At 44.4% G+C, this 21,633-nt stretch overlaps 1 protein-coding gene across 4 annotated transcripts in view; it reads right to left on the bottom strand.

The window, feature by feature from the left end:
* Positions 1-21,633, bottom strand: part of STIM1 (stromal interaction molecule 1) — a 168,933-nt gene that overhangs the window by 39,527 nt on the left and 107,773 nt on the right. For all 4 annotated transcript variants that reach the window (XM_054015972.1, XM_054015971.1, XM_054015973.1 and 1 more), the window contains 2 exons: positions 20,877-20,988; positions 17,988-18,103 (listed from right to left, as the gene is read on the bottom strand). In XM_054015972.1, the coding sequence (XP_053871947.1) occupies positions 17,988-18,103; positions 20,877-20,988 (228 nt within the window). The remainder of the gene's footprint in view (positions 1-17,987; positions 18,104-20,876; positions 20,989-21,633) is intronic.

The following is a 21,633-nucleotide window of genomic DNA, read 5'->3' as shown; positions in this document are numbered from 1 at the left end:
ACCACACCCAGAAGGTGTGTGGGTTACATTTGCACCCCTACTGGGATCCAGTATAGTCAATAGACTTCTACATCAATTCACCTCCCTCTCATTCAATCCATGCACCAGGCACAGAAGACAAGGATGATGGAACTGAATAGTTCTACAAAATCCAGCTGCAGACACTGATATGGAGCCAAAACATGATGAGCTGCTGATTAAAGGAAGTGGAAGAAGAGGCTGTTGACCAGCCCACAAAGGAGAGAGAGATGGACGGGGAATGAACAAAGGGAGACCTTAACGATTCAATATTTGGTTTTTGTTCTGGGAATCCGTATGTTTTTGTAATCTCTGTATATCAATGCACCTCCGGGAAACAGCACAAGGGGGCCCCTCCAGCTCCGCTCAACAGGATTCAAAACAAGGACTGAAAACCCTGGCACTCCCTCTGCCAGGTGCTGATATCAGATCAGATCAGTAGTTGCTGCCTTCAGTGGTCAAACTGTTCCCTCAACTGCATACAAGAAACATGTCAGCAATTTAGTTATAATCTACGCAGCATGAGAGAAAGAAAAAGCCAAATGAACCCACTGCTGCAGTGAAAGAAAGGAATACCACAGAATTGGGGGGTGGGGGGGGGACTGAATTCACTCATGCTTACTTGCCAGTGGATATGGAAATCACGGCTCTGAGATGAAGCATTACAGCCCATGGAAAGGCATGTGTAGCTTAATCTGAGAACGACATCATCGAGCACTACGTGAGCACACGCAGCAGGAAGCAGACATGCAGAAGCAGACCCTGGGAAACGCGACAAAGAAAGCAGCACGTATCAATGAGTTGGCTGAGTCCCCTGAATGGCAGCGCCAACTGGGAGACTCAAAGAATGTTCAGCATAGTGAAAGCTCACAAAAGGCTTCAAGCCAAGAAAAGCCACCATGTGCAGCAACTGTTCTATCCTGCAGAAGTGGAGAAAATGAATGAAAGGGGAAAGGGTCACAGTGAACCTCAGCAGACAAACTGGATGAAATACCACATTTCACCATCTGGGGGACAGGCTAAATATTGCTGAACCTCTGCCATCTGTGGAGGCCCGAATTAGAAACTGCAGCAAATAAGGTTCAAAAGAGAAAGTAATCCATATGGGTTCAGTTTACATGTCCTTTGCAATCTGAAGTATGAACGAGAAAGACAGGAACATACTTTGCAAGCGGTAGAGAGGGAGGATATCATGCATAATCCAGGGAAGCAGTATTCAATTTTCTACCAAGACCGCCTAGAGGAATATTAGGATTAGATCTCACTCATTTCTTCTATAAATGCTAAATGAGTAATGGAGATGGATGGAACAAATTGAAAAGTGATACCACCAGCAGTTGTTGACTCACGAGCAAGCTCGGTCCTCATTGGCTCAATCTGTTATGCAGTGTAACGCATTATAGACCTTTGCTCCCAGTGGTCACGATCTATTTACTTTAGGTTTCTCTATGATGCCAATAACAACATTCACTCTGCTGGAAATGAAGCTGCATTAACCTGATGGGATCATCCTTATCAGTGAGGATAAGTAATGATTTCTGGAGTTACTCACCAAGGCTGCTGCTGAAGTCTGTGGGAGGGAAGTGTGATGGGGTGTATTCCCCACATTGGCTCTGAGAGGGTAAATTAGGCCAGTCAGGCCTAATTAACAAATTAAGCAGCAAGTAGGGGAGAGATGGAGGCTACAAGGACGCCACTAATTAGAAGCAGGCACAGCTGGGCAGGAACAAGTGGGACCCGGGTACAAAGCCCAGGAGCCTGCAAATAGCAAAGTCGGGCTGCAGGGAAGGATGCCACCGTCACTCCCTGAGAGGATGGAGAGTAGGCTGGCAAACCCAAAGAGAGAGAGGGGAGCCAGTTATGTAGGAAGTAGTCCAGGGAAACAGCAGCAAGGGCTAGGACCATACAGGCCTTCGCTGCATGTTCTAGGGTCCCTGGGCTGGAACCAAAGGTAGAGGGTGGGCCTGGGTTCCCCTACCAGCCACTGGGAAGTGGTGCAGGGCGTTGGAGATACCATCTACTGGTCCAGAAGGAGTCTGATTCCACTGGAAGGGGAGGACCTTAGTGACCTGGCCGGAGGGCCAATCCACAGACAGCAAGCTGCAGCTCCAGGAGTGAGAGGGGCTGCAGGGTGAAAGAGAGACGACGGGTAGAGACAACACCAGAGGAAGGCAGCACCTGGCAAGAGCTAATCCCAGAGTTGCCAGGAGGAGGCGCCTCCGTGACAAGAAGTAAAAAGACAAAAGCGACGCGCATATGCAAAATGACCCAAGAAATGGATGTGAAGAATCCATGCTACCTGTGCTGAGGAGGGCTGTGCTGAAGTTACTTAGTGAAAACTGACTCTGGTATTTTCAACATGCTAGAAACCCAAGCTCTTTTGGAGTAAAACTACAAGCATATCCCCCATCAGACTGATTGCCTGGAGGTGAGGGAAGGATAACTACAAAAAGGCCACAAAACTACGAATACTGATTTTGCCTCTTTTTGCAGCCCTTGCTTATCCTGGGAACAAGGAGAAAAGCTGGACCCTGAAGGCAGCAGATAAGTGGCCAGTGGATTGAGAGCAGGTGTTATTGACCCTATTCTGAGAATATCACGGACACAGAAGATGTGAGCACCAAAGCAAAGTACGATGCTGTTGCTACTACTGGGGAAGATGAAGAGGACGACGCGGGAACATTCTGGGTATTTATCATAAGGCGATGGAGACTGGCGAATCATGATATAAATAGACTCCTTCCATTATATATGATTGATGGCTCTTGATGAATTCGATGTTCCTCCCTGATTCAGCTCAGACAGCAGCCCCCCGCCCCCTTCCTCTTGTTTAAAACTCAAACGGCAGCTGCAGGAAAGACATGCCACTAAAGAGAGTTATGAGCAATGGACAATGAGCACATGACATTTTCAGTGTTACAGCCTTGAGATTTAGAGAACACCCTACTTCAGTGTTTCTCAGGTCTGGTCTACACTACAGACCTATATCAGTAAAACTACATCGCTCAGCGGTGTGAAAAATCCACACTCCTGAGAAACGTTGTTATACCAACCTAACCCCCATGTAGACAGTGCTATGTCGGCAGAAGAGCTTCTCCCGCCGATGTAGCTACCACCTCCAGGGAGGCGGATTAACTACACCCACGAGAGAGCTCTCTCCCATCGGCTTAGAGTGTCTTCATTAACGTGCTACAGCGGCACAGCTGCATTGGTACGGCTGTGCTGATGCAGCGTGTTAAGTGTAGACGTTCCCTCAAATGTTTCTGGTCAGAGGCCCCAGCTGGGATGGACTGGCTTCTTCGCATGCTGCCTTGTGTCATGTCCCAACAGAGTTGCTGCCATCTCTTTTCTGTGCATTATTTTTCTTAGTCAGTTTTGCTGTGATACTTACTAACCTTTCCCGTTCCCTACCTCACGAGAAGGTTACACGCTGATCAAAGTGAGGATGGCCATGAGGCTGGGCCATATGTGCCCTTATGGCTGGGCTGTGTGCCATGGGAGTGAAGAAGAGACATTTGGCGTGCAGGCTGCCGGCTGAGCCTGCAGCCACGTACGCATGGGCTGGTCCTGTTGCTGGCTATGTTAAAGGGCATTATGGGAGCAGGGAGTGAAGACAGGCTGCTTCCAAGGAGACACCTGACACTTTAGCCACAGGAGGAGACGCATGTTGGTACAGCGGAGGGCAAAACAAATCTGGAGTCATGCAGCTTTCCTCCGGCCACTGATACTCTTCTTTACTTCACCAAAAACTAATCTGACATCCTTAAGGTTGAGAAATAATCTCCTATTGTTTGTCAGAATAGGGCCATGTCTACACTCCAGGGACTACATTGGCATAGCTATGCTGCCGTATACGCAGCCTACACCAATGACAGGAACGTTCCTTCGATGCAGGAACACCGCCTTCCTGAGCAATGGTAGCTAGGCCAACAGAAGCATTCTTCCATCGACCTAGATGTGTCTACACTGGGGGTTAAGGCAGCATAGCTACCCCTGAGTGATGGAACTATGTCAACCTACATTTTAGGTGTACACCAGGCCTACGACTACCAGAACGTAAGCAGAAATTGGCCAACAGAAAAACACAGGCCAAAATGCAAAGGGAACATATCCTGAAAGGTCTGAGATAGGACCATTTCTGCAGTTCAATAAAAATGGTACAACGTTCACCTTGCAAATTAAAAACAAAACTCATTTTAAACTGGAGCATTATCGGAATTTTAAACAATTACCCTCTTTGTTGATAAACAAAAACTGAAGCCATCTGCTACACACTAAAAGATTAAGGTGCTTATATAGCAATAAATCTTAGCTATTGCTTTTCTCAGCCTACCAACATCTGATTAAATACATTTAAAGTACTAGTTGCTAGAATGCAAACAAACAATGCAAACCTGTTATCTAAGTGCAAAGAGAGAAACTGAATGGATGCTCTGCGGAAGGCCTGTCTCTGTGTGTGATAAAGATGATTCTAGGCACTGCCGGCGTATGAATACGTAAAGACGTATACAGAAATAATTTCATATTAATGACCTTAAGATGCAAAATCAAGATCCTGGTCAATATTCAGCCACACATCAACTCCCTGCACATTCAAATACCTTTCAAACACTGGCCAGCACTAATGGGAGCTTCCCCGGCTAGATTTCTTTGAAGCCGACAAAACAATTCCTCATTGGGGTGGCACTATCATGTCACCACAGCCTGGTGTCTTTCCCCAGGTACCCACTGTCAATTTATTTCTGTCAAGGGTTGGATAAGGGAATAATAATATTTGTTACATAATTACAAAAGTAATTATGTAAGAAATATTACTAGCACCTAAAGCCAGGACGTATGGGATCAAAGGCCTATACTGTGACAAGCTAATTCCATTTCAAATCTTTCTCTCATTTAATTGACGCTACACTGAAGGAATTGGTTTTTTCTTCAGGACACTAAGATGTAAAATAGATCATCAATAAGCCCAACTAAATCTGATTAATCTTCCAGTCTTATATAGGTATCCTCCCATCCCAAGCCTGTCTGATGGCCACTTTTATCTTAGCTATTTCTAAGGCATATTAAGCTTCTGTACATATAAGCTTTAGCTAAAATATTTAACAATACTATCATGCAGATGCAACAATATGAACGGCTACAAGAGCTCCAGAACCAACCACCTCCATTCTTTTGCATTATCTTAAAGCAGGACTAGGGCATGTAGCAGAGCCAGTCTCCGGTCAATGAGCCCACTTGGCCTGCAGGAGGCTGCCTGACTGGCTACGCCACCTGACTGGTTGGAAGTCAGCAGACCGGCTCTTAAGCCCAGCAGCTCTTTGGTGGCTGCTCTATGCATTTGCCCATGGTTGAGATAGCGCCTGTCTCTGCCTTGGACCCAGCCCTGTTCCTGCCCTCCCTCGCTCCACGTAACCTGGTTCTGGCCCTTGGCTCTGATCCTGGGCTCCCATTCTTGGCGGTCTACTCCAGCTCCAACCACTGGCTCAGCTGCCCACATCCTGGTCTCTGACAACAGTAATACAATCCTCCATAAATCAAGGCCATGGAGGAGTTTCATCTGCATGGAAAAATGTAATCATCCATTTAACATATTCACTCACAAAGTCAGTAAAATAATTCAGATTAATATTGACTTTAACTCCCATGCAGGCCAGTTAACCACAACATCCTCTTCCCAAGAAGTGCAGTGCACTAAATTCTGCCAAGTTTCTGCAGGTGTCTTGTCCCTAATCCCTTTTATCTAATAGACCAGAACTGCAAGGCAGAATTTTCACATCTATTATTCTACTTTCCACCCACACTCAATTGCTTAATCCTTCCTCTCCTTTTCAGTTTCCTTTCACCATTCTTGATAGCTACTTTCCCAGGAATTTTCCATTACAGATGCCTTGCCAGCCAAATTCTAGACTCTCCTTAGCCTGAGGCTGTGTGTGTTGCACCAGAAGTATCTAGTTTACTAGCCGCACCCTGGATATGTATACCTTTCATCTCTGAATTATCTTATATTTCCAGCTGCCAAGAGTCCTTAGCATTTGACAACAAGTCCTGCTTTTTCAGTTGTATGCTCTCCAAAGAGGAGATACCAGGAAAATTCAGAGGTAGCAAAGTCATTCTAAACAAAGGGCCTATTTTGGTTTCTATAATCTCTTCCTTGCTTTAGTGTGGTTGCCACAAGAAGGAGAACTGAGGTTACAAAAATGGTCTCCCCTAGTTAATCCCAGCAAAGGAGAATGAGTGTGAGTCACTGCTTGCCAAGGCAGTAATTCAAAGGATCACAGATCAAAGATCTAGCCCACAGGCATCATACTGTACGTTTGAAATCTCTGAGTTAATTTACCCTCCTGTTTTGTGTGCTTGCCCATCAGTGTCGACATTCAGACACAGGACAGTAATTATGTCACCATGGCAAATGCCGTGAAAGTCTCAGACACTGAGGTTTTGGAATCTAAAGATTTGTCACCCCTTTGGTGGCCCAACCAGCCGATGGGTAGAAGCAGTGCTCTGGCATCTCCAGATGGCTCCACAGAGAAGGCCTTTGTAAGTGGGAAGGAAGAAGTGCAGAGGGGAGGAAGGCAAGGGAAACTACAGACGTAATGAGTTTTGATAAAATGCATGATCATCACTATTTGCCATGACTCATCTGTAATTTCCCCCCAGTGGTACATGCCACTCACCTGTTCACACACGTGCAGACACTAAGCACACTAATTTGCTTTTAAATCGGTTAAGTGGGGTTTCCTTGACAGCCATTTTAATAAGCTCCTTCCTTCAGTGATACAGGTTTCCCTCCTCTACAATGGAAAACCTCCCTTAAATTAGCAATTACGAGAGTCTGAATTTTGCAGTTGCATTACCATTTAGATTCTGAACAGCTCCCCTGGATGCACTTTGTAGGTACTCCACACAGAATTTTAGTAGGTGCTGCACAGCTGATGAGAACCATAGTGTTTCTTCCCAGCTATATTCAACTAAGTGAAGTGTGAAATCAAGAACCATCAGGAGAAATAAGAGAGCTGTTCACGCATGCAAGTTAAAGATAACATGAGGGTAGGGATTAGTAATCAGAGTCCCTCGGTCCAACTTCCTTCTTTGTATCTACCATCAAAGATTAGCTGACACGAGCATGACACAGCTCAGTGGTGCAGTGTGTTTCCTTGGCATATTTAATAACTCACACTTCTTACAGCACTTTCCTTCCAAGGCTCTCAATGCAATTTGCAAAGATTAATGAGTTAGGACTCACCATTACCAGGCCCATTTTACTGATGAGAAATGAAGAGAAGTTCAGTGAGTCACCTAACGTCACACATGCCAGTCTGTGGCAGAGAAAGGACTATAATTCAAGTCTCCTGACGCCAACTGCCATGTCCTAAACATAAGACCATACTTCCTGTGTTACTAGATATGTAGAATAGGGGACGTATTTGCTGGCATATCTCCATACATGAGTATTAGTTCCCTGTGCATGGGAACTGCATTTGCTTCAATTTAAATTATATAGAGCACTTCCAAACAGGATGGTGAAGACTGACACATAAATGCCTGTAATAAACAAACATACAGTACCTCTGCAATTATATTGTAAACCACTCAGGGCTTAGCTACCTGGTGAAATTGATCAAAATAGCTATTCCGGAATAAAAATTACTTTATTCCACAATAATTACTCTGCTTTGGGAGTGCACTGATTATTCCAGAACTGATTTTTATTCCAGAACAGAGTGTCTACATGGGGAGCTATTATGGAACAGCTTGTTCCACAATGACTATTCCGGTCAATTTCCTTTCACAGACCTTAAGAAACAAAGCAACTGGTCATGAAGCAGAAAATCTTCCAGTTTCTTAGGCATTTTCTGAAATTCTGCTTCTACATCAGAGGCTTCACTAACTGATTTCTTGCATTTTCCCGTTTCCTCCGTTGCCATTTTCAAAGCCTACTCAACTCTGGGATGGAACATGATTATATCAGCATCTCTCATCAGAGCTGGCGGCTTTCCATTGATTGCCAGCCAAGGCTTGTGTTTACTCTAACACACTCCTACATACTCCTACATACACACAGTGCTATTAAGGTGACCCTTTGGGGTGTTGTATCACCATGGCAGCACAGTGAGATAATTTCCTACTCTCGGATTCCATCTCTCTCTTTTAACGGAGTGTCCCAGAGCTTGCAGTTATTCTGCTCCCAGGCTGCGGAACTCTGTGGAAGAAGGAAGCATTTCTCCTTTGCAGATTTCTGCCTCTTTAGCTCAGAGCTTTTGTTTCCAATTGAACACGACTTCCTCTCCCTGGGTTTCGTCGTCGTTTGCAAGGCGCAGACCAGTATACTTTGTTCTGTACTGCAACTGTATTTCCCTTCTTCCACTCTGCTCCTTTTGTGCTCTCACTCTCACAAGATGCTGTTCTCTCTCTCAGGATATCGATTCCAAAACAAAGAAACCGCTGTTAGTCAAAATTAAACACGTAACCCGAGTTAGAAAGATGTCAAGTTGCGGCAACACAAGCTAAAACAAAAATCTATTTCTCTTCATGCTTTTTTTTTTTTTTTTTTTTTTGGTAATTCTGCTAAAAACATCAGGTATTACACGGTTGATGGAAGGGAGACCTTTGGGGACTGAAAATTTCTTCCTGATTTAAAGAAGCAAGATCAGCAAGGCTCACATTATCGATGACTGATTCAGTACCTCAAAGTGGAGCACTCTACACAGTCACACAAAATGTTATAACATGTCCACTTTCTGGGATTAAATCATACCTAATCTGCTATGGTAATGGGCTTCTCCACTCATATGTCAGTTTCTATTCTTCCATAGACTGCTGGCAGAAGATTAATAGTGACCTCAGGTTCCTTGAGTGGCTGGTAAAATGCCCAGTTCCAAATGATCACAATGGTTTAACTTCACTGACGCCGAAACCCTTTCAATTCTTAGTTCTTGAGACCCAGAAACCAAGAGCCAGATCCTCAACAACTCTGACCAGTGCCCTTATGGAGAGGAAGCAACAAATATGGCTTTAGGCCACCATTATGGATCTCTGATCCCTGAGGCCGCTAGGGAGTGGTTAGGCACCCAGCAGGCTTCCAGACTGCTCTAATTTATGCTATCTGGTAAACAGACTCTTATGGGTTGTTATGAAGGTGAAAGATCACTGGATGGAACACAGCACGTTCTTCTGACAGGGTAGTGGGAGAGGTTGGTGTAAAGCTGGTTAAACCGTCTCTCTGCCAGCCAGGGACTTTCTTATGCCAATCCCTAACTGAGTTATTAGGGCAGCTTTGTGGACACTTTTCTAGGTTTACTCCTAGGGGAATTCTGTGCCACTGTGCAAGTGCAGAATTAATGTCCCCCACAGATTTGTTTTCCCCCGCAGAGTAATTGATTCTGACGGGGAGGTGAAGGGAAGCCTGCAATTACACCTTTCACCCACCAGAGGCTGATGTGGAGCCAGAAGAGAGGGCTGCTGGCTCACTGACTGAAGCAGCCAGCCACAGAAAGGGAGGAGACAGAGGTATGGGATGGGGGGGTAGGGGGAACAGACAGATCAGGGCACACGGGGCCACTGGGAAGGGTCACATAGATTGGGGTTCAGAAGGGCTAGTGGCGGAGACAGACTGGAGCGGGGACACAACAGCTAGTGGGGTGACAGCATTTAGCCACAGGCTGAATGAGAGTTGGGGGTGCAGAGACACAAGGGGTGGGGGAGAGGAGTGGCTGAGTAGGGGTGCAGGAACACATGAGGACAAGGGGGAGGGAGTGAAGGGACACAAGGGGATGGTGGAGGAGAGGTGGCTGAGTGGGGGTGCAGGGACACAAGGAGACAGAAGCGGACATGCCTGACTGAATGGGAGAGGCTAAGGATCAGCATGGGGGAGGCTCCCCAACTCCCTAACAATCCCTCCCCCCTCAAAAAAAACAAACAGCCAAACTTTTCCATACTATTCCTACCCACACCCAACAAACCTCCAGGTTCACTCCCAGACTCCTTCCTAGCAATTACTTCCTTCTCCCTCAGCTACCCTGACTCCCCCAAGTCTTTGCACTGCTTCTGAGGGGTGTGGGAAATACATTTCTGTATTGTAGTTTAAATGAATTATTACTTAAAGTTCTTTATTAAAATGCCTCGTAAGGAATCTATTTGTCAAAAAAAACATTCCCTGAATCTTTTTTGTTGTCTCTATTGTTAACAGACACACATGCTGATGGGTATTTTGAAATAAATTACCAACATAATTGAAACTGGTATGATTATACTGTGTTATTTTGACAAACAAAATATGCAGAATTTTAAAATATGGTGTGCAGAATTTTTATTTTTTTGGCGCAGAATTCCCCCAGGAGTACAGGTTGGAACAGCACAAAGAATTTGGCCCCACAAGTGGATATTCAACTGCCCAGCACACTCCTGCTACATTGTAGTGACTTTCTGAATTTGGCTTCAATATTCACAGAGGGATGAAGCTGAATCAGATCCAGAAACTCAGAGCAACTTGGCTGCATTTAGCAGCAGGAAAACCAGGAGTTAATTAGCTCTATGTTCTTGATTTCTAATCCAGCTATTACTCTTTTTTCCTTCTTTTGTTACAGCATTAGAAATGCACAGTACATACTGACTCACTGAAATAAAGCACATGAAGTAATCAGAGGGTTTCAACTACACACTGGACAAATGCTGGCTCTGTTTAAAAACTGAATCAAGCTATAGAGGATATAAACACATTCTCCAAATAAAAATCCAGGATACAAAAATCATCTCTTAAAAATAAAAAAGCACTGGGACATTTCTAACTCAGTAATTTTAGAGAGACTTGTATAAGAAGTGACAATACAAAAATAAGGACTATGTGCACTAAATGCCACACTGGCTGCTTAATTTAAAAATGATTTAATGCAATAGTGAAACACGCAACTCACAGGAACATGGGAACTGCCATACCAGATCAGTTCAGGTGGTCCAGTATCTGTCTCTGACAGTGACCAGTACCTAATGTTACACGAAACCTCACAGCACACAGTTATGGAATAGCTTGTCAGTAGTTTGCTTATGGACTGAATAATGAGGGCTTATAGCCCTTCTTAAAAAAAAAAAAAAGTTTTAAATCCTTTCTAATGCAACTGTGAATGTTATCTATAGATGGAATGGAATTCTCCTCAACTCTTGACCTTGATGATCTCTTGTTGGCAGTAAGTTCCATAGGAGAATTGTGTGTTGTGTACAAAAATATTTCCTTTTATCTATTTTGAATTTGTTCTCTTAATTTCATATGTCTCCTTATTCTTATATTATAGAATCACAGAAGTGTAGGAGGTCATCTAGTTCAGTCCCCTGCACTCAAGGCAGGACTAAATAATAACCAGACCATTTCTGACAGGTGCGTGTCTAACCTGTTCTTAAATACTTCTGATTATGACAATTCCAAAACCTCCCTAGGCAATTTATTCCAGTGCTTACCCACCCTGACAGTTAGGAAGTTCTTCCTAATGTCCAACTTAAACCTCCCTTGCTGCAATTTAAGCCCATTTCTTCTTATCCTATCCTCAGAGGTTAACAAGAACAATTTTTCTCCCTCCTCTTTCTAACAATCTTTTATGTACTTGAAAACTTATGTCCCTCATCAGAGCTGAGGACACAACATTATTGGCTGAGAAAATCCAGCTACGGAACAAACTTCCAGAAGAGATTATGCAAATCCAGAATCTGTCTTTACCTTCCTCTTCGAAAAGGTCTTTCCACCATAAGACAGTGACAACACTGACACCCCTTCTAATCAAAAAATCCAACCAACTCATGCCACCCACCCCCAACCAAGCCAAAACAACAACAAAAATCTCAGAAACAAATCAAGCTTAAAAAATAAACAGTAAAAATAAATTAATATTTTTTAAAAGTCCCAATCAGAGTTTTACCCCAGAGAAGGAAATGTGTGAGAGAGTCCATAAAGTCCAGTAGGGACTTTGCTACTGCTATCAATTTTATATAGAAGGTGCATGGTTTCTACAATGCTGGGTGGGAGTATAAAACCTGAAGAGACATTGCTATTATGAGAACATGTAACTGGAGCACCCATAAGAACATAAGAATGGCCCTACTGGGTCAGACCAAAGGTCCATCTAGCCCAGTATCCTGTCTTCCGACAGTGGCCAGTGCCAGATGCCCCAGAGGGAATGAACAGAACAGGTCATCATCAAGTGATCCATCCCCTTTCGCCCATTCCCAGCTTCTGGCAAACAGAGGCTAGGGACACCATCACTGCCCATCCTGGCTAATAGCCATCGATGGACCTATCCTCCATGAATGTATCTAGTTCATCTTCTCTCTGCCATTCAATATTCTATATACATACCTCTATCATGATCTCTCTTATTCCTTTCCTCTGCAAGCTAAAATTTTAACATACTGACCTGTGCATGTGAAAATAGGGCCTCATAACATAGGCCTTACAATTCTACCTCTCCCTTGGTCACTGTTAGTTTCATAGTTACTGTTTCTTCAAAGGCACTTCAAGTTACAGGTTATTTTACTGTAGTTGCTGTCATGAACTCTGACAGAACAATATAATAAAGCTAATGGATTTTTAAGCAAAGAAGTCATTTACAGGATTATTAATGGGGCTCAGCTCGATGTTGCTGTTCAGTGTAGGTGCAGGTAATCTAAACACAACTCACTTGAGTGTAAATATTTAAAGTGGACGGTACATGTGGGAGTGATAATGAATTTTATATTCGGTTAATAAATTCTATTGCTTTAAGCAAATAACTTCCCAACAGCCATCAAACTACTTGTCAAATATGCTTTTAATTATTATAGAAAAAGATAGCTGCATTGAAATTTAAACCAAAGGAAATCTGGATTGGTCTATCCCAGATGGATGATACTTATGGAATAAACATTTAATAACAAGAAAAAATATCAGGCCATGCAGAAACTAACAAATATTCTGACGTGCAATAGTCTGGTTTAAAAACCTGTCCTTTTATGGATAAGATGCTTCTTCGATTGGCGCAGGAACTGCCTTTCTATTTCAGCCAATTATTCAATTAAGGCTTGATCTTGACTGATCAGGGAGAGAGGGTAGGGACAGGTACTGCTTAAGGGTCGTAGACACCATTTGACCCTTCCACTCTTCACTGTGTAATATCAGAGCTAATTTAGACTCAACTGAGAGAGTCTTGTTACACACCACAGAGGTAAAATCACTGATACTTAGGTCTGAGTATTAGACCTGATTTAATTTATAGGAGGAATAGCTCAGTGGTTTGAGCACTGGCCTACCAAACCCAGGGTTGTGAGTTCAATCCTTGAGGAGGCATTTAGGGATCTGGGGCAAAAATCAGTACTCGGTCCAGCTAGTGAAGGCAGGGGGCTGGACTTGATGACCTTTCAAGGTCCCTTCCATATATATTAATGGTGATGACCACCTTCTGGGAATTATTCATTTCCCTGCAGAGTCCACAGGAGCAGCAATGGAACAACAAACCACTGCACTAGCATCTGAAGAGCGCATCTCCATTAATAATCTGCTGTAAGAGTAATAATCACAGTAACAGAATGTTATCGCAGGGTCTCGGGCTGGGACTTTTGCCTCGTTCTATATGTACAATCGCAGCAGCTGAGATTGACTGGGACGCTGTCACTGCTGCTGCTGGGACTGGCAGCAGAGCATTCTCAGAACAGACTTCTCTCCTGTGGTATCTGTTCCTCCAGTCCTAGCAGATCACCCAAGTTAGCATGAGTATTAGTATGGCAGTGAAGATGTACGTGAGGCTTACCTGGTGACCTAGTATGGCTTACGTATTTTTGTAACTGTGTGACCGGAATGACACAAGATGCCTATCTGCCCTAGCAAATGGAACCAGAGAAATATTTATTCAAGTAAATATCTTAAGATTTCACAAGCTTTGCAGGGTCAGGCCTAGTTAGTACCTCCAAAGAAAGCCCAGGGTAGGTAATTCAGCAGGAAGCACTCGTCTCTCAAGCCAGTTCTGACCAATGGCACTGTGTGGTACAAATGGCAGTTTTTTGTGGGAGGAGACATAAATCCAATTTTTTAACTGCTTGTGGTGATTAAAAAATCTTATGGCTCTTTTCACAAGAGTAGGGATGTTAATGCTGGTGTCCTAGCTAAAATCATAATTGGTTAATTACACTCTGTATCCCTAAATTCCCCATATAACTTCACTTAAATATGGAAGTCTTTATGACCTGGAAACTCCTTGGATCAGGGACCATATTCAGCATGTAAGACACAGAGGTCATGAAATAAAAGAAGGTATTCAGCCCCTGTTGTTGTCCACCCCAGGGGTGGCTGGAGTGACTCCCAAGTGACTCCCAAGTCTGAGAAGTGCTTTCAGATCCTTTGGGAGGAAAGGTGCTATGTAAACGTATGCTCATGAGGTGACCACTGCTGTGTGACACCGTTCTATTCCCTTGACAATAACTCTTAAAGAAACAAGCTAAAGTATCTTATAAATTCACCAACAAGTTAACTCTCTTCCCTATGTCACATTAGATATATCAGAACTTTACCTTCTCAAGGTAACATGCAAGCAAGCAGTTCACTTCCTCCTCTGTTGTGCATTCCAAAAATCATTCTTTCTGGTACAGTATCTACTCCAAAAAACATTCTTTCTGGTACAGTTTTATTCACATGCTATGAGAACTGCAGCCAAACTGATGCTTAAACCAACTGCATTCACGGAATCCCCAAGCGTCTTTGCCACGTTTGGGTTACTTTATGGCACTTCCCTCTTCTCCCTTGTTTTTCAACACTCTGATTAAGCACAGGACCATGATTTTGCAACAGGGACAATGTGGGGGTTGGTTTATAATGTAACACATACAGCAAGTCAAGTTCAGTCATCATCAAATCCCAAGGATCTACCCAGCGGCAGCCATGTTGGACAAACCATAGGTGACTAGGAGTCTGTTGGAGCCTCTGCACCAGATTTCATAGTTTCATTAGTGAACAAACTTCTGGCATCAAAGACTGGAAAATTCCAGCCAAATATGTTCTGCCTTAATGAGCAAACACTGTATTGTCCCTCTCGAAATCTCCACTCCACAGTAGTGGCATTATCTACTTTTTTTTTATGGCTTTGGCCTTATGTGACTGAAGTGGGAAGCTACGTTTGTCTAATCCAGTGGCTTTTCCAGTCCTCCTAAATTCTTATGTGGCCCCAAGCACTGCAATATCAGAATGTCTTCAATGAGCGTTTCCCTTTTCCTTCTCTGCAGATAAGAAGCAAGCACTGCTTTTTGGTCATCCATAAGAATGAAAGTGAGGCTGCCCAAGCACGACAGCCTGAACAAAGAGGTGGGTTTTGCATGTAGCTCTGAATGGGGTCAGATTACTCAACCTTAGTTCATCTGGCAGCGAGTTCCATAGTCTTAATCCAACTCCTGGGAGAGTTCTGTCTCCTGCACCCACAAACCTCATCCTACTGGTTGGCAGTTGCACACTGCCAGGGGGATGTAGCTGTTGTGGGAGGCCACCTTTATTTGACTGACAAAAAGGAAACTTGGTGTGTAACAGTAATTCCTTTGAATTCACTAAATCCAGCAGTGGGCAAACACCCACCTCACAATTTAACTGGTGGCCAAGCACTTCCTGAAACATGGCTAATCACTGATATCTGTTCAAACCCCGCAGCTTTGCAATCCTTCGGGAATTAGTTCTAGATAAATAGCTCTCTAAGTATATAAAATGCAGTTTTAACCTGGAACATTCCATTAAATTAACCAGGTTTTATCCTTTATTTCAATTGTTAATCATTTCCAAGGTATGGCCTCCATCCATTTACCCAGTGACAATTCCTAACCACAAGTTCTGTACCAGAGACGTGCTGACCTTCGTCTATTCAAATATTGCAATAATCGCATTCAATAGTGTTTGTACAGCAGTCTGAACATAGAAAGGACCCAGCATTACAATGCTATTATGGCCATTTTAGCAAATGAGGATAATGCTAATGCTTGCATTAATGGCTAAGAATAATGTAGCGTTCACTTTGCACTTAAAAAACACCTTTCATCAGACAATCTAAAAGCCCTTTGCAAACATTGATTCTCCTAAAACTGATATGTTGTCAGTTATTATCTCCAGTTCAGAGATGGGGAAAGTCAGGCACAGAGATTAACATGTTCAAGCGTACATCTTAAATCAGTGGTTCCACTAGAAATTCAACCCAGGAGTCCCTGCTCTAACCATTAGTCTGCAATGCCACTGACCACTATCAAAAATTTCAACCGTAGAACATAAACTCAGTAGAAATAATGAAAGCAGAACTGTCTCAAAATAAGACTTTTTTAACATTGGGGAGCAGAACTGGCTGTTCTGCTAATTGTACAAGAGAGGCCTGCTGGATCAATGAATCTGTTTAAACCAGTCAGTTTAAATCTCATCCAGCAAGTAGCAAACTTCAACTTGGCTGATTTCTGGGCAGGCAGGGCTTGCACTAAAGCAACTCTCACTGAAGACCTGCCGCAAAATCACTGGAAAGAGAATGCTGGCTGCATTTGCACTCTGACATCATCTTGTGGTATGAGAGAGTGGAGGATTTACATTTTGCCCAGATGGCTAAGGGGCATGGACTCTACAAAGGGAGGGGCAGAGAAAAAACTTAGATCAGGAAGGGAGAATGGACGAGGAAGCCCCAACTTCTCCCTGGAAGGTACAAGAAGGGTAAGTGGGGAAGACAAACAATATGTACTGGGTTAAAAAGGAGCAGGGCTAATGTAGCCAGCACAGAGCAATAGATGTAATAGGAGAAAACGAAAAAGGGAAAAGAAAAACTCTCTCTTATTTTGCGTTTGTACAGTGCCTGGCAAAATGGGGCCTTAATCACTGCAGGGCTTCTAGGGGTAAGTCTACACTGAAATTAAACACCCGTAGCTGGCCTGTGTCTGCTGACTTGGGCTGTAAAACAGCAGTGTTGACGTTCAGGCTCAGATTGGAGCCTGAGCTCTGGGACCCCATGAGGGGGTGGGAGGCCCCAGAACCCAGGCTCCACCCCACGCTCGAAAGTCTCCATGGCAATTCTGCAGCCCCACAGCCCGAGCCAGCTACCACGGGCCAGCTAAAGCATTGAATTGCAGTGCAGATTGTGCAACACGTGCTATTGTACAGAAATAAATAACAAGAAAGGGAACAAGAGTATAAAAAAGAAAACAAGCTGGAAGAGAGGTGATGAGGGAGATTTAACCAAAAATACAATGCACATCAACCAGATTTCCAGATCCACAGACACCGTTAGCATCCGAAGAAGTGAGGTTTTTACTCACAAAAGCTTATGCCCAAATAAATCTGTTAGTCTTTAAGGTGCCACCAGACTCCTTGTTGTTTTTGTAGATACAGACTAACACGGCTACCCCCTGATACTAGACACCGTTAGTTGGTATCGCATGACAAGAACTCAATTCCCAGTTTTCATTCAGTCTAAAATGGCTTCTCAACTAATCTGCACTGCTGTTTTCCACATCCAAGATCAGGCTGTTTTGCTTCTGCCCCACTGATATTATAGTGCTGTGACAACATGACAAGATCTTTCAAGCAAGGACACATGGCAGCTGCATTCCAAAACAGAGAAAATAAGAGATTTACCCAGACACCAGATACAGACCTCAGAATTCTAGCGTGTGTTCCGAACTGATGTTGCATTGAATACGAGGTGTAGCCCACAGAGACTGTGGGTCCAGCATGCGATGCTTCATTTCTGTTACAGCCAGCGTCCAATTCGATAAAAATGCAGGATTGCAGACTGGGACCTGTAGTCCTCAGGGCTGCACCTCCATAGTTAATATATTGGTAGCTCTGCTTCCATTTTGTGCAAATCAGGCTATTAGCAAGTTCCCTAGATGAACTTTGGTAGGAAACAATTTGGTTTCACCTGCACTAGGTACATCCTAGACACTGTCTGGAATGGGTGGATTCCTTCCACCCTTCTCTAACGAGCCAGCTCTGCAGCATTACTCACAGAGAGGAGGTCCAAACAGCACTGTGTCCAGGGCTTTCAGCTGCAGCTTCTGCCTGTGGCTCCGATCAGTCATTTTCAGTACAGTCCCCATCATGGTGGCGTTGTTTATCGCTAACCTACAGGGGGGAAAAAAGAGCAGTCACATTTCAATCTGGAAATGGCAATGGGATAAGAATACCAGCGCCTGAGATCTCAGAGGAGAAATACAATGAACAGGACCAGGGCACTGTCCTCTCAGATACCAAGGCAAGTGGAAGACCCTTAGAGAACTCAAAATTCAGCCTTTGAAGCAGGCTAGATATTTAAAAAACAGCTTCCTTGGCAATCAGGTGGGTATTGGCACAAGAATCAGAAAGTGACAAGTGCCAGTTTTTTCAGTTAAACCTGGAACTCAAACGCATTTTTCACCCAGACCTACCCAAATCTCTCTATTTGGCCACACCATCCATCAGTTGCTTCCTCAACTCCATATAGCTGGCAACTGGCACCTCATCCTTTGCATGGCCAACACTGGAGAGGTCTCCCAGATGGGAGAAAACCTGATCAGATCAGCACACCCAGGCTCTGGAGCAAAACATGCACTGCCACAGAAGCCTTATTTTATTACCACTTACAACACCTTCTCCCCACCCTGCCTACAGGCCCCTTGTTAGCAAGGATAACCTTGGGCCTTTTGGTCTGTTAGCCCCACTCCTAATCTGAAAACTGACCATTTATTCCTACACTTTGTTTCCTATCTTTTAACCAGTCCCCAATCAGTGAGGGGGGGAGGGATAGCTCAGTGGTTTGAGCATTGGCCTGCTGAACCCAGGGTTGTGAGCCCAATCCTTGAGGGGGCCACTTGGGGATCTAGGGCAAAATCAGTACCAGGCCCTGCTAGAGAAGGCAGGGGGCTGGACTCAATGACCTTTCAAGGTCCCTTCCAGTTCTAGGAGATAGGATATCTCCATTTATTATTATTATTATTATTTAATCCAACAGCAAGTGTTGCTGTTGAGTAGCATGAGATTCTGCAGCTCTTGTTTATTATTTGTATTACTAGAGTACCTAGAGGCCCCACCCAAGACCAGGGCATAGGAACGTAAGAACGGCCATACTGGGTCAGACCAATGATCCATCTAGCCCAGCATCCTGTCTTCCGACAGTGGCCAGTGCCAGGTGCCCCAGAGGGAATGAACAGAACAGGCAATCATCAAGTGATCCATCCCGTCATCCACTCCCAGCTTCTGGCAAATAGAGGTGAAGGACACGTTAGGCATGGGGTAGTATCCCTGACCGATGGCCCTATCCTCCATGAACTAATCTAGATCTTTTTTGAAACCTGTTACATAGTTGTGGCCTTCACAATATCCCCTGGCAACGAGTTCCACAAGCTGACTGTGCGTTGTATGAAAAAATACTTCCTTTTGTTTGTTTTAAACCTGCTGCCTATTCATTTCATTTGGTGACATCTGGTTCTTGTGTTGTGTGAAGGGGTAAATAACACTTCCGGATTCACTTTCTCCACATAGAGGTCTATAAAATCATGGCTACCATATCCCCCCATAGTTGTCTCTTTTACAAGCTTAAAAGTCCCAGTCTTTTTAATCTGTCCTCATACAGAAGGGTGTTCCATACCCCTATCATTTTTGTTGCCCTTCTCTGTACCTTTTCCAATTCTAATATAGCTTTTTTAAGACAGGGTGACCAGACCTGCATGAAGTATTCAAGGTATGGGCATACCCTGGATTTATATAATGGCATTATGATATTATCTATCCCATTATCTCTCTTTCCTAATGGTTCCTAACATTCTGTTACCTTTTTTGACCACTGCTGCACACTGAGTGGATGTTTTCAGAGAACTATCCACAATGACTCCAAGATCTCTTTCCTGAGTGGTAACAGCTCATTTAGATCTCATCATTTTGTATGTATAGCTGGGACTACGTTTTCCAACATGCATTTATCAACATTGAATTTCATCTGTCATTTTGTTGCCCTTTGAGATCCCTTTGTAACTCTTTGCAATCTGCTTTGGACTTAACTATCTTGAGTAGTTTTGTATCATCTGCAAGTTTTCCCACCTCTCTGTTTGCCCCTTTTTCCAGACCATTTATGAATATGGGGGACACCACTATTGACCTCTCTCCGTTCTGAAAACTGACCATTTATTCCTACCCTTTGTGTCCTGTCTTTTAACCAGTCCCCGATAAGTGAGGGGACCTTCCCTCTTATCCCATGACAGATTACTTTGCTTAAGAGCCTTTGGTGAGGGCAGAAGTGTGCTAAGTACTGTACACACACATAAGAGATAGTCCTTGCCCGACAGACTTTACTCTCTGCACAGACAAGTCAGATACAGGGTGGGAGAAAAGAAAGATTATCCACATTTTAAAGATGGGGAACTGAGATTCAGCGAGTTGCCCCAGGTCACAGAGGGAGCCAGGAACTGAACCCACATCTGATTTGTCCTATTCCAGGCTTTAACCACAAGGTCATACTTCCCCTATGGTGTAGCCAGGTCCTGTTGACTGCAGAAGAGAGAGATGAAATCTGGGATTCAGGACAGTGTCTCCTACGTGGTAAAGTATAACCTTTTTCCCGTAAGTTCTTGCCCTACCCGAACTCCCCCTAGAGCATATCACATCCTCTCCTTTCCTTCAGCTCACATCCTCTCACTCATCTCTGTGCAGAGCGCCAGTGCAAAGCCTATGCACCTTATAAATCCTCAGAACAGGACTTAAGTGGTGCAGGCCTTGTGCTAGCCCCTCTGCACCAGGAGGAATTTCACCCGCCATTATTTAATCCCATAAATATGTTCCTCTCTCTCTCTCTCTCTCTCTCTCTCTCACACACACACACACACACACACACACACACACACACGACGATGCAATCGGCACTAACCTGGGCATGGCATGTCCACTTAGCTGTAGTTTCCTGAAGGTTTCTTCATACTGTGGCAGTTCCACATAGGTGATTAGCCACTGCACCACCTCATCAACTGTCCAGTTATACACTGTGAGGGAAGAAAAAAAACCAAACAGCTGAATCCTTTTCTTGTGGAGCTGGAACTCAGTCAGCTGGCAGCACCAACACATCTGCTATCTTCGTCATACCCAACACCCCAGGACAGAAGCTTCACCTGCTGCATCCCTCCCTTTCTCCTTCTGCACAGTAAAGATAAAAGCTGTGGAGGGTTGTCACAGGGTAGCTGATCCCTGTAGACAGATAAAGCCCAGCTCTCCTGGACCGGGGCAGGTGAGCCCACTCCAGCTAATTCGAGAGGGCTGGGTTACACCTGAGCCTACAAAGGGCTGCTAGTCAGCAGGAATAAGGACTGAGCCTGGAGAGGGAAAGTCACACTGGAGTGGAGCTAGTACACATGGTGGGTCCCTGGAGCAAGGGGCCAGGGAAGCAGCCGGGCGGCTGCTGCTCCAAGAAGGGACCGGAGCTGGCTGAGGCTAGGGCGCTGGTGTGCCGGAGACTCCTGAGGGGGGGGTGGCCCCGAAGCCTGGGGCCAGGATGGAGTTAAGTCAGTTTTCTGTTTGTTTGATAACCTCCACTAAAGAAATAAACCTCCTTGATGGAGACTGGGTGAGGCAGTGCATGCTTTGAAGCCAGGGAGAAGGCGAGCTCGGTGACCAGGGTTTAAATCCTTCAT

This window comes from Malaclemys terrapin, chromosome 1, assembly GCF_027887155.1.
Source record: "Malaclemys terrapin pileata isolate rMalTer1 chromosome 1, rMalTer1.hap1, whole genome shotgun sequence".
Lineage (NCBI taxonomy): Eukaryota > Metazoa > Chordata > Testudines > Emydidae > Malaclemys > Malaclemys terrapin.
The sequence above is the reverse complement of the archived record's forward strand: the minus strand, read 5'-3'. Positions and strand labels throughout refer to the sequence as shown.